This window comes from Pterocles gutturalis, unplaced genomic scaffold (assembly GCF_000699245.1).
Source record: "Pterocles gutturalis isolate BGI_N339 unplaced genomic scaffold, ASM69924v1 scaffold967, whole genome shotgun sequence".
Taxonomy (NCBI): Eukaryota; Metazoa; Chordata; class Aves; order Pterocliformes; family Pteroclidae; genus Pterocles; species Pterocles gutturalis.
The window spans coordinates 19,353-32,658 of record NW_010114908.1 but is presented as its reverse complement, the minus strand read 5'-3'; the positions used below and the strand labels follow the sequence as shown (position 1 = coordinate 32,658).

The 13,306-nt window shown below is 52.2% G+C and overlaps 1 protein-coding gene across 3 annotated transcripts in view; it reads left to right on the top strand.

The window, feature by feature from the left end:
* Positions 1-2,411: 2,411 nt before the first annotated feature.
* Positions 2,412-13,306, top strand: part of SEPT8 (septin 8) — a 25,713-nt gene continuing 14,818 nt past the window's right edge. For 2 of the 3 annotated variants that reach the window (XM_010074948.1, XM_010074950.1), the window contains exons 1-4: positions 2,412-2,521; positions 5,574-5,769; positions 6,392-6,578; positions 11,814-11,975. In XM_010074948.1, the coding sequence (XP_010073250.1) occupies positions 5,603-5,769; positions 6,392-6,578; positions 11,814-11,975 (516 nt within the window). In that variant the 5' untranslated portion in view covers positions 2,412-2,521; positions 5,574-5,602. The remainder of the gene's footprint in view (positions 2,522-5,573; positions 5,770-6,391; positions 6,579-11,813; positions 11,976-13,306) is intronic. The other variant, XM_010074949.1, reaches the window with a different exon arrangement.

Sequence of the window (13,306 nt, the reverse complement as noted above, 5' to 3'; positions counted from 1 at the left end):
GCTCTGAGTGAGTGAGTGTATTCTTGTCCCGTAACGAACAGCCACCAAACGCCAAAAAAAGAGAAAAAGAAAACCCTGTGCAAACGCGTTTGGGTCTCCTCCGGCCGCAGCATGACTGAGGTCTCAATGCAGCCTTGCGGAGCTGGAGCCTATTTTAAAATCCCGAGCAGCGGTGTTGCCTGGAAACCTGCTCCCAGCCTCGGGCACTCTCAGCCTAATCCTAGCCCTTGGCTGCCTTTATTTCTCATCCGAAATGTCATCCCAGGCTTCTGCTTGGTGTTTTTGTTTGCTTGATTTTTGTTGCTTATTATTTAAAATGAAAAGACACAAAGCGTAACCATCAAACTGGGTGACTTTCTGTGGGAACAGCTTGCTTGCTGCTGCATTGCCGTGTTGGGAACGGGCGTTTTTTAAGCTCTGTGCGGTGGTGGCTCCGAGGGGCACGGGAGGAGGGGAGATGTGGGGGCTGAGAGCCCGAGGACGACCCCCGTGCTCTGCTGATCCATGCAGTGCCTTCCTGCCCCTTGTGACAATCTCCTTAAGAGGAAAACCAAACCCAAACCTTTCCCAGCACACATGGATCCAAGTTCCCCTTCCTGCTGTGGCTGCACCATCCCGCGCCCCATCCACGGTTCTGCGTTGGGCTGCCTGGGTGGGCACGGACTCGCTTTTGTCCCTGTGTGCTGGGGACTCCTCCTGCCGTTGGGTCTGTCCCCGCAGAGGTGCTGGTCTGAGCCTTAGCATCTCCGTGTGGTGGCAGGTGAATGGAAGAAAGTATAACCTGGGGGTTTCCCTGTCTTAGGGGCTGTCTTTAATTCAGCAAAACTCTTGGCCACCTTAAAACCTTAATTGACGCCGTTGCTCCCGCAGGAAAGCTTTCAATGATTGCTCTTTCCGCTTGGTTAGCGAGCACGGTCGATCCTGATGGGATGAGGCAGGATTGATCGCAGGAGCCCAGCTATCGTGGTGTTTGTGTCCAGGGAGTCCCTTGGGGAGCGCTGGGCTGAAATCATCCGAAAGCTGGTAACAAACGCTGTGGAGGGCAGCCGGCAGGTTTGTACGGGAGGCAAGGAGCCGTGTTGGCTATTCACAAGTTTTTCTTGTGATTGAAGTGGTTTATTTTACAAAACTGAGAATGTTTGTTCTGCCAAAGGCAGAGCTGAAGGAGGCTTTGACTTGAGACGCAGCTGAACAAAGGTTTGTGTTTTGTTTTGCAATCTTATGGCAGGCATGGAGCAACGCTCAAGGCTTATCACGTCATTTCTTTTATTTTCCTCTTGGGTTAATTTAAAGTTTGAGAGGCAGCTTAGGCTCTTCCCAGGGGATGCTCTTATCTCGCAGTCTTGGTGCCGGGACATTGAGTCCCAGTTGTCGGGGACAGACAGAAGGACCAGAGCCAGGCAAAGGGCAGAGCCTGTTTCCATCCCCATCTTCCACCGTGTGTGCTGGTGATTAAGAAAAACAGACTAATTTACCAAAGAGATGTGATGGTGAATGAATGATGCTCTGAAATTGTGTATCCTTGCTCCTCCCTGGAAGGGTCAGAGTCCTGGAGAAGCTGCAGGGGCAGCGGTCCCGGGGCTGGGGCTGGGGCAGCATCGTTGGGTTGTGTAGGGAGGTGGAGCATCTGGTGAAACAGTTGTGCAAATCCCAACTCTCCTGTTCCTAACCACTAGGAAAAGAAATGGAATTATAACTGGTCAGGGCTGCCTTTCTGGATAACACAGAGCACAGACCTGCTGTCCCCTCGGATGTTTATTGTCGTGGTTTCTAAGCAAAGCTTCCGACAGGTGATCAGCTTCGCCTTCCTCTGGGGGAGGGAGGAGACAGAAGGGAGAACAAAGTGCAAGTGGGGGAGGCAGGAAGAGACACAGCAGAGAAACGGTGGAAAACTGTGCGGTCACAGATGGCAAAGCGAGAGGGTTCCTGCGCGCCCGGCACCCCTGAACGCCCGAGCAAACAAACCCACGCTGCTTGTGCCAATGGGAAAGGAAAAAAATATGTAGTACTTGGGGGGGAATGCAGAGTCTGTCGAGCTGAATTCAGCACTGGAGGGTTTAAGAAAATAAAATAAAAAAGGATGAGGAGGGGTGAGTGCTAAAACACAGGGTGGTGCGCTTTCCTTTGCTAATATCTCCCAGCTGCCTGTCGCTGGAGCTCGTGCCAGTGTTTTCTTTGTAGCCTGGTAGCTTAGTTCTCCCAGTTCCTCATTTAAATCTGTGTGTTTCCTTCTCTTTTCTTCTGTTGTTGAGCTGTGGCGTGCCAAACCCCAAGCTCCCGTGGGCAGTGTTGGGTGTTGTGTGGGTGCCTAGGAGGTTGGGTGTCCTTGGGCTTGGTGCTTCCTCTCCTGGCTCCCACTTGCCATCTCGGTGCCGCTCTGCTAACCTGCTTTCTTCTCCCTCCCAGAACGAAGAGAAGAGGAACCTTTCCCTGGGCGGCCATGTGGGCTTCGACAGTCTCCCCGATCAGCTGGTCAGCAAGTCTGTCACCCAAGGCTTCAGCTTCAACATCCTCTGCGTGGGTGAGCCCTGTCCCCTGCAAACAGACGTGGGCTGAGCCGGTGGCGCGGCGAGGTTGGGACTGGGGTTTCTGGGGTGTCCTGCTGCGCCGTGGGGCGCGACAGGGGCTTTAAGCAACTCAGAAGTGCCCAACTCTTAAAAAAAAATCAGTCAACTAGTGCTCTCTGGAGCTTGATGGTTCTGAGTTATGACTTTCACAAGTGACTGTTGGAGCCTCATTGCCCAAAATTGGAGAGTTTTGGGAAAAGTTTTAATATATTGACTCTCTGCCTTTGGTGGGGGACAGAAATGGGTGTGAGACTGCCGGCTCTGCATTGAGCTGAGCTCCTGGTGCGGGTGTAGGAGCTGCACAGAGCAGCAGGGAGGTCCAGGGCTGAGCCTCGTGGGTCGAACCAGAAGAATTTCCATAATCAGCGAGGTGCTGCTCATCTCCTCCGCTGCAGTAGCTTTGCAATAAGAACAGTTAAGGGAAGACTCTGGCAAATGAAATATTTCCGTTTGCAAACTGGAGTGGCTGGCAGGAGCAGCTTCTGGGTGAATAAGCTGTCCCAGTGGATGCAGGCAGATGGACCCAGTGTCAGCTGGGAGCTGCTGGGGATAACTGGGCCGTTTCTGGGTGTCAGCCTGCACGCCAAAGCCAGGGATGGGAGGTTTGTATCTGAGCTATGCCTGGGTGATGCTTTCCCAGGGTGAGCCAAAGGGCTTGAAGCACGACCATCTCTGTGCTAGGAAAGGGAGAGGGAGTGTTCCTCTTTTTATTGATTGTAAAGTATTTATCTTGAAGATTGTGAGCAGGTGAGACAGGCTGACTTTAACCTCATTATATTCTTGGTTTTTAATTTTGGTGTTGGCACGATCTAGTAGGTGATGCTAGAGTGCTAGAAGCCGGTTCCTTCCAGTGATGGAGATGAGTGTTATTTTTACCTTGGCTGGTTCTTGGATTGCGTATGAGGTCTGGAGTATTGCAACCTGCTACATCAGCAGAAATACATCCAGAGCCAGCAGCTCCCTGCAGGGCCCTCCATCTGCCCAGAGGATATGGCTTTGGGTATAGACCGTGCAGTGGAACCCTGACAGCTTTCCCAAGGCGCTTGTGCCGTACTTAAGCCACTTCTGCATGTCCAAACTATAAGTAAAAAGCAGGGCTGAAGTTCATAGACTGGTTCCTCAGCAGAAGGGTAATTACAGCAGAGGGCAATATGGTTTTAATTAGTGTCATTCTGGGGGATGTCAGAGTGGATGCTCCTGCCTTCTCATCTAGCCATGCTATTTGTGAAACACTGGAAAAAATTACCGCTTTTTTTAATAAACAAAAGGGGAAAAAAAAAGCCCTGTACCCCTGTTTGCCAGTTCCTGCTCTCCAGTGTGCCCAAAACTGAACAGAAGAATGTGGCTTACGCCAGCAGTGAGTTCTCCATGTGACTTTCCGATGAATCTGGAGCCCCAGGCTGGGTTTATTTCCTTGCACAACCCTTAACCACAGCTGGCAGGAAGCAGTACGTACTGCCCTGTTCTGAGCACCGTGTGGTATCCACGGGTGTGCTTGGAGAAGGAAAAAACCCAGAGCCCTTGGCAGCAGGCATGGCACCTCCCTCCAGCAGAACCGTGCTCACCCTCCTGCTCTCCCACGGGCTGCGGCGCTCCTGGGAGGTGATTGCCCGGGAAAGGAGCGGGAGCAGGAGCTTTGCCGTGCGCTGTGCCTCTCTGCGCTCCCTGGGGCAGTGGGACTGGAGTTGGAATGGGGCCCCTTGGAGGTCAGTCTGGAAAATATCAGAGTCCCATTTAGTTACCAGGAGCAACAGTTCAAAGCCTTTCTGGCTCGCAGACAGCCTGTGAGCCAAATATTCTGGGATGGAGCTTGGTTTGTGATGCATCACAGGTGTCCTTCAGTGGCTGTTGGAACAGGGGGGCTGCAGATGGGAAACTTCTCCCAATCTCGCCCCTTCTGGTTCTCCAAGAACTCTTCTCCCTACCACATTTCCCTGCTATTCCCTCTGAACTCTGTGTTCTCTCCCGCTATGCATCTCAGAGGTTCACGCTGGCAGATTTTTTTCTGCTACTGGAAGGATGAAGATGCCTCAAAGACCCTGCTTCAGTGCTCCAACACTGCTGAGGTCTGCAGTATATTGCCATGCTCTGGCCTCTGTGTCAGGGATGCTATACGGCGTTTGATTTCCTCTGAACAGCATTCTTGTCTCCCCTTGGCTGATCTGGCATGCAGACTCCTGGGGCAGCAGGGCAGCCTTGAAGGGAGCAGGAATACTAAAGGGAAATTCCAGAATTCAGGAGCAATGGGAGATGAAACCAGCTGCGTTGCAAACACCATGGTCTGGGCTGAGCTGCGAGATCTCCCTGTGCTGCTGGAGCTTTTCAGGGCAGAGCAGCTCCCCTTGCTCTCTCTCAGGCAGCTGCTGGCCTGCTGAGGAGGTTTGGGTGCTGTCAAAGAGCCACAGAGCTGATGCTGGTGTGGATGGAGGGGGAAGGGTCACAGCAGAGTGGGCTTTGGTCCTCTGGCAGTTATTAACGGGACATGAGGGACTCCAGGGTTGGGGCTGTGGATGATGGACAAGCTGCTTTAAGGCTTCCAGGCAGACCAAAGTTCATCTGCACAGTGAAATCATGAACCTTTCATCCAGCGTCTTTTTCTAGTGTGAAAAAAGGTTTTCAGTCTGATGGCCAGTTGTCCTGGCTGGTCCAGAGCTGTCTGCCTGCTGCTCTGCGCTGAAATACATCCCAGGTTCCTTCCTCACAGGAGTCTCCACGCTCAAAAAAGCTGGTGCAGGATCCCAAGCCAAGTGGGAGTACGTGGAGAGGAAGCTGGTGTGGTTTGCTGAGGAGTATGATCCTTGCTGGGGACATGAGCCCAAAGGGCTCCTGTTAGCCCTGCATGGAGCGTGGGAAGTTGCAGTTGCCTTCGTGACAATTGTGTGTCTGTCCACAAGCAACTTGTATGAACCTTTCACGGTGTAATTGAGTTCTGCTCTGTAATTAGTGCTCTTTGAAGTACCTGCGACAAATTCATGCTGCAGTGAGCTGATGATTTCTCCTCCCTAGGCGAGACCGGCATTGGGAAATCCACGCTCATGAACACCCTCTTCAACACCACCTTTGAGACGGAGGAAGCCAGCCACTACGAGAGCGCGGTGCGCTTGCGGCCACGGACCTACGACCTGCAGGAGAGCAACGTCCACCTGAAGCTAACGATCGTGGATGCGGTTGGATTCGGGGATCAGATAAATAAAGATGAAAGGCAGGTCTCGTGCCATCTGCTTGGCGTTTCTGGGCTCAGATGTGACCGCCTGCGGCGTTGCGGAGGAGGTGTCCGTGTTTCTGTTAATGGAGGAGCTCCCTGCGGTGGCTCTGGTTCTGGGGACTGAGTGTAGAGGGTGCTGGGAGAGGATTTAAAAAGAGAGGTCATAGGAGGTCTTGCCAGCAGACAATGATGTCCTCCAGCAGCCTGAGCAGCTCACAAGCTGTCCTCAGCGCAGGGTTGGGAATTATCTGTGCTGGCAGTGATCGGTGCCTCCGGTCCTGGCTCGTTTAATTACACAGACGTCTTGTTCCAGCACCAGGTAAAGGCTTCTGGGGGCTCCAGGGTCTCTCCTTGGTCATGTTGCGTTGCTGCAGCCAGATGGCTCAGCCCTGGGATCTGGGCAGTGTCCATGCTGCGCTGTCCTCAGACTTTGCAGAGCAGCCCCAGGAGACTCCAGCGACCTTTGGATTGTGGGGGCTGTGTGTGCGTGGCACGCTTTTCCTGCTGCAAGGCTAATTTGTTCGAATCTTATAAAAAATTACACCATCGTATGTGTAGGAGAACTCCTCCAGTTTAATTCTGAGCTCCAGCATCTGGGTTGCTAATGGTATGGTTTTAGTTACAGGCCGATCGTTGAGTACATTGATACGCAGTTTGAAAACTATCTGCAAGAAGAGCTGAAAATCCGCCGGTCTCTCTTCAACTATCATGACACAAGGATTCACGTCTGCCTGTACTTCATCACCCCCACCGGGCACTCGCTCAAGTCCTTGGACCTGGTGACGATGAAGAAGCTGGATAGCAAGGTAAGGGGCTGGGGACCGCGGTCCCTCTCTGGAGGCTGTGACACTTCTGTTAATATCGATTGTCATGGGGAAGGTTTTGTTCCTTCCGTGTAAGTGCTGGACTCCTTCCTGCATGTTAGCTGAGCTGTTTTTAGGACTCTGGTAAAACTTCATCTCCTCTGGTGGTTGCTGGGGTCCTGTGCTGGCTTTCTCATTGACTTTCCTGAAAAATGTCAGGGGAAAAAACGATTTTCCAGCGAGCTGTGTGAAGTCTAGAGTGTCCATCGCTGTAAGAATCTACCCAGATTAGTTTATATTTATCGAAGCTGTGAATTGCATCATCATTAACTCTTATTTTCAGGTGTGCAGGTAAGGATGCAGTCCAGCCCCTGCAGCTGAACTGTGGAAACAGCGGAGCCACCTCTGCTGTCCTGACCTGTCAGCAGGGACAGAGGGGCTGGGAGCCACCCAAAGAGTGGGTGTCCCAAGGTGGTGGCCAGTGCAGAGGGGCCAGGGACTGGAGAGGAGCGCTGACTGTGCGTGCTGGTGCACGGGAGCACCTGAGCGGCCACCGCTGGTGGTGCCGGATGGGCTGGGTAGGAGATGGCAAAACCTTCTGGAAGTGTGAATATGTCGAGAAACTGTCACGGTTGTAGGGATCCTAAAAGCGGGTTGTGAGGGGGGTCTAGTTGGGGGCTGCTGCTGCTTTGTGTGTAAACCCCCTAAGGGGCAGGGGGCTATGTAAGCAGCTACCGCTGGTGTTCCTGCAGCTCGGAGGAGGTTTCTGACACACTTTCCAGCTGGCTTCCAGCGAGATGCAGGAGGCTTCAAAGGTCACTAGTGACAGCAGCATCTCTTCCTTTCTTTGCAATAGTTTCCTGCCTTTCAGGGCAGTATTGGGGCAGCAAGGTGGTTCGTTTCAGATGCTGATCAGTCTGCAGAGGCGGCAGGCAGGGCAGCTGGGATCCAGGGATCCCCTGGATTTCATGGAAGGAGCACTCTTCTCTGGCTGTTGTCCCCGTGCAGCTCCATCAGACTTTCCTGGCCGGTCGAGTTCCCCCTCCTGGTGTCCCTGCTGTTTGCCCTCACTGCCCGGGGCTCTTGTCCTGCTTTTCCCTGGCCCCACTCCAGAGCAGGCGCTGGCTTCCCGTTGCAGCGGGCTGTTTGTACCCGTGGTGGCTGTTACACTGACTTCATCAGGAATCCAGAAACTTTCCCTTAATAAACTCTTGTCTCTTGGTGCGGTGCCAGCATTACATGTTCCAAGAAATATGCCCGGAGGAAAGCGTTTACATGGTTCCCCTTAGTGCTGGTGGTCCCACAAAGCTTTTCTCTTCCTCTCCTTCTGCATTCCCTGCTCCTCACATACCCCTGTGGCTGCCTTTTATGTGGTCCTGGGTAGTACCAAAATAAATCCTTTGTACTTGTGCAGAGATGGGAACTTTGTGTGCACACAAGCTTTTTATACTTAAATATTCCTCTCTGAAGTAACTTTATCCCTTTGCTCTCATCTCCCCTCTTACCACAGTGCGAGAACATCTTGGATTTCATGGTTTGGTGGCTTTGCACAAGCACACACATGGGAATGAATAAGCAAGTGGAGACCACTGATGTTTTCTGGGTGTTGGGGGTTTATGGTGCATTTCTGCATCGGTGTCATCCCAGGATAATTTTTCTGGGTGTTGGGGGTTTATGGTGCATTTCTGCATCGGTGTCGTCCCAGGCCATCAGGGTGCTTTCCAGGCACTCCTAAAGGTCTGTGCACGACAGCGCTGTGCCCCGCTCCCAGTACACATGAACCACTGGTGCTTGGGGGCCAGCCCGTGTGCAGAGCTGGGTGTTAGCAGATCCCAAGCAACTTTCTGTCTGCTCCAGACTGGTAACAGCGAGCGGATCCCGCGGCAGAGCAGAGGGGTGATGTGCATGGACTCCTGGGAAGCTTTCCGTGGGCTGGTGGCCCCGGTTTTACAGCTGAAGGATGGAGCCCGTGGAGATGGAAGGTGTATCGGAGGCGATGCTTTGTGTGCTCCGCTGGCTCAGCCTCTGGGATGGGTTTAACAAGGGTTGTGTAGGAACCTGGCTGGGTTACACCTTTGCGTTAGCACACCAGTGGCACAGGCAGGCTTTGGAATCTCTGACGGTTTCAATAATGAATCTTGCTTTCGGTGTGAAGTTTACAAAATCCCCTCTGAGTAAAGCGGTTTGGTTAACACAATGTTCCATTGTGCGGTGAGACAATATTTGTTTGGCTGAGCTCATGGCCAGCTGCTGTCTGGGGTGTTTAATTACAGCCCGAGAGCTCGCAGCATCTTCAGAAGTGGCTCTCGGTAGCTGGAATGTGGCTGGGTGGCAGGGGCTGGCTTTCCTCTGGGTTTGACGCAGGAAAAGGAGGAGAGAAATAAATAAAATGGCATCTGTATCAGGTGAGAAGGCAGTTTGTGGATTTAAGACACAGCCCTGTCCTGTGTGCTGCCGTGGGGCTGCCTGGTTGTGGTCCCTGGATGGCACATCCCAGGCGGGTCGCTGGCAGTGGGGATGCTTCTGGCCGGTTTCTGCCTCTGCTGCTGGGTTTCCGAGGTGGGATTTGCCTGTTGGCTGCACTGGGACTTGCATTTGGGAACTCTTTGGAGATGGGGAAGGATCCAGCTGTATTTCACAGGGTGAAAATGCATGTCGCCTTATTAGAAAAAAATTTTCTACCAGCTGACTTATTTCAGCATGTTCTTCTTAAGTTTTATTTTTGGCGACGAGCAATAACTCGGTGGCCAGGACGACTGGAGAAGGAGGTGCCCATGGGAGTTCCCTGTCTTGTCTGAAGCCCAGGATTGCTGCAGCTGTAATTCCAGCTCCAGCAACGACTGCCAGCATGTGACTGGCGGTCAAGGGGACACTGCACCCCTGTCACCTTCAATGGGATGACACTCCAATAGCTCTTTAAATAGAGAATAAAGCTCTTCCACCATGAAATACAAGAATGTTGCTCTGGGATTTTACCTGCAACCAGCAAAACATTATTTGTGTAAGAGTGGAGAGAAAAAATCACACGGTGCTGGTCTGGTTGAAGAGGTCCCAGCTCATTGCAGGGATGGTTGACTAGGCGACCTTTAAAGGTCCCTTCCAACCCAAACTATTCTGATTCCTTCCTTTTACCAGGTGAGTAAAGGCGAGGAGAGGTGACTGTTACTCTCTGTTGGTTATCTATCCCTGTATTTGGCAGCGACGCAGTGTGCCTTTGCACAGAAGCGGATGTGCAGAAGGTGCTGTAGGAGGGCAGGATTAGACACGCGGTTCAGTTCAGTAACATTTCGTACCGTGTTTGTTTCTTGTTTCCAAACCCGTCTGTCCTTTCTCCCTATTATGAAGCGATGAGCTCATTCTAGACTTGGTTTTGGGTGCCAGTGCTCCAAATCAGCGGAAGGAACACAGCCGGGTAACTGGTGCCCTGCGCATCGCTTGTGAACCGTGGGGTTCCCGTTTGTGGGTTTCCAAGGCACACATGAAATCAAAGTAAAAACAGTAATAATTTAAAAAATTGAGGCGCTGACAAGGGAAGAAGAGAGAAGGAGGGAGCTACACCCAGATGCCATTTGTAGGACTCCGCGGTGTTGACATTGGCTGTCGATTACTGGAAACACGGGCTCTGCACCTCCTGCCTCGCAGTCAGCAGGGCTGAACTGGGGCTTCTGGGAAGAAGAGTTGGGGAATGGCTTAGAACAACTGCAAATGGACTAAAATCACCTTTTGTGCTGGTTTGTTGGTGTGCTGGAGGATGCAAAGCCTTGCACGCAGCAGCTCTCTGGCAGTGCCTTTGTCAGCCCTGAGCTGACCCATTTCTCTGCAACCCAATTCCTTGGCTCTGAGCAGGGCAGCGAGGCACCCAGCTGTGGTCATGGCCCCTTTTTACCTTTGTAATGAGGACATCGACCTGCTGAGGAGTAGAGCGAGCAGCTGACCTTGTTCTGCGCGGGTTTGTGTCCTGGGTAGAAGGGCCAGATCAGTGGCTGGGAAAAAAAAAAAAAGGAATTTATCCTCTTAGATAAATGTGCAATGATCAAATGAAGATGATTTTCTTTTGGAGCGAGTAAATGTTCTTGGATTTAGTGAGTGCTAAATCAGAGGGGAGAAAAAACCCAAGACGTATGGAAAAAACAGGGAGCTACAAAGAGAACTTGAGCTGGGAAAGCAAGGTTGTTTGTTTGAATGGGCACCCACTGGAGACCAAGTGGCTGCTGTGAATTTCTGCCCCGCAGGACAAAGCGCTGGCTGCTGGGAAATGCTAGATGGCAAACCAGACTCTCCCCTCCTTTGTCTGAGTTCTCGCATTTACTGCTCTGAGCCTGGCCGCTGTTCAGGCGGGCGAGTCCTGTTGCTGTTTGTTTTAGCAGCGGGTTGCAGCATTGCACGGGGCTCTGCTCTGGGCACAGCAGCGTGATCTCAGAGGTTCCTGGGACAGATCCTGCCCCGCTGTAGCTTTGCTGAGCACCTTGTAGTGAACCACATCCCTCCTGAAGGATGTGGCCGTCGTCTGCTCCCGACCTTGGCAGGTACCGGGCGTGGGGGGACCTCCCCACCCTGAACTTGGGGGTGGCTCTGTGACACCTGGCTTATGTGATGTGCTCTGTGGCTGATGCAAAACCAAAGCTGAGCTACAGCAGCCTGCAAACAAATCTCCTGCTGCTGCTGTGTGCCCCCTGCACCTTTCCCAGGCGGTCCGTGTGATCCGCACAGCACGCCTGAGCTGTCGTCCTCACGGAGAGGCTCCGGGAGTCCTCGGAAAGGATCTGCCGCTGTGAAAGCATCTGGGGAGTCCCTGCTCCTTCTGCTTAACCACAGGAAGGCTTCACATCAGCTCGCCATGGTGCATCCTTGCGCTCGTCTTCTAGAACAGCGTGTCAGCACAGCCAGAGGGATGGGTGATGACTCCAGGTGTGACAGCTCTGCTGTCGCTGCCTCCCTCGCAGCGTGTAACAGATCACACGGCGAGCGCAGAGGCTTTGATCTGCTCCTTGTGTGTTTATTTATCGCAGGGCGCTTGTCTGGGGCTTATCTGCAAGTCTTGTAGCCAAATTAGTCCTGGAAAACTCTTCCCTCTAGCGTTCAGCTGGGCTTGTGCTGCAGCTCGCATGCAAAGCGCAGCAGCTTTGTAAATGTAAAGCAGCCAGCGGGGTAGGATCCGGGTCACCCCCGGGCACCCCTGCTCCCGGCACAGCTGCGTGCCCGACTGCTGCTCACCTGGTTGTGGCTCCTTCCCTGCAGGTGAACATCATCCCCATCATTGCCAAGGCAGACACCATCTCCAAGAGCGAGCTGCACAAGTTCAAGATAAAGATCATGAGCGAGCTGGTCAGCAACGGCGTGCAGATCTACCAGTTCCCCACGGACGACGAAGCGGTCGCCGAGATCAACTCTGTGATGAACGTGAGTAACGCTGCCCGTCGCGTTGCCTCCAGAGGTTGTGAGGAATTAAGCTGCTGCACAAAAATGCATCCGAAGGGCAGGTTTCATTGGGATTGTCCGGCCGCTGGATCTGTCTGAGAGCTGAGCTGCGGATCTGACAGTCGCCCCAGGCTGCTGCGTGCAGAATCAATGAAATCTCTGGGCTCTCTGGAGAAACTCGGCTCAGCTCTGAAATTTGTTCTATTGGATTTTTGAAAAATAATTTCTTACAATTCATTCTGTCTGCTTTTAGGCTGTTTTTCATTTGAAGAGGGAGAAACCTTGGAATAAAATTTTTACAGTTAAGATTTACTTTAGCCTTCTGACTTAAGGAGGCTAAGCAGAGAAAACCTGATTAAAAATAAAGAAGAAAAAATGCTAGACTGTATTTTGTCTTTTTTGAAAGTCAAAGATCAAATTCAGACCTGGCTGAAGGACACGCAAAACACTTTCAAGTTCCCTGTCTCCCACATCAGAGTGTAGCTACTGCAGTAGCAACAGCTGAAATGTTTCCATCTTAATTTTTAAAATAAAAAATAGCTTTTTTTGTCAAAACAAACATTTTCCTGCAGAGCTGTTTCTGATTACATGCTTTGTCTTTTCTTTCACCACCCCCTTTTTTTTTTTTTTTTTTTGCTTTTTAAAATATCAATAACCAATTTCTGGGTCAACTAGACATGCGTTTTCACTCTAATAGTTCCTTTTTGCCGAATTCATGAAAAATTTGTAGGGTGCACTCTCTTTTTAAAATAATTGCAAGCTGTATGCATTGGGGTGATAAAACAGGAGCCATGCTTGCATGCTTTTTTTTTTTCTTCTTTTCCCCTTCTGCCTCCCCATTAAAATATTTTTGTCCGCTTCTCCCAGTTCCACCCTTCTGGCTCCATTTCCTCCTGAACACGAAGGATTTTGCCAGCCTCACCTTCCCGCAGCGCCTGCTCTGTGCCTTCTCTCGGGCAGCGCTGGAGGCCGGTGCTCGGCGCTTTGCAGGCTCGGCGAGCAGCCAGCACAGTCGCATCCCGCACGCGTCCCTCCAGCGCCCACGCACGGCCCGCTGTGCCCGGGGCTGTGTGCGGATGTCTCTGCTTTCGGCAAGGCGGGAGGGGCCCCGCCCTTGGGGGTGGGCGGCGAGTGGATGGAGGGAGATCCGTAACGATCGCCATGTTCCTACAATATTTCCCCATCGAGCTCATCCAGCCAGCACGGCCAGTGAGCTGTGACGTGGCCCTGCGATGCTCTCTGGTGTCGTATCCCAGCTCATAGCAGAGACTGAGCTGAGTGTTGGAGGCGGTTGGCTTCCGAGGAAGGACTTT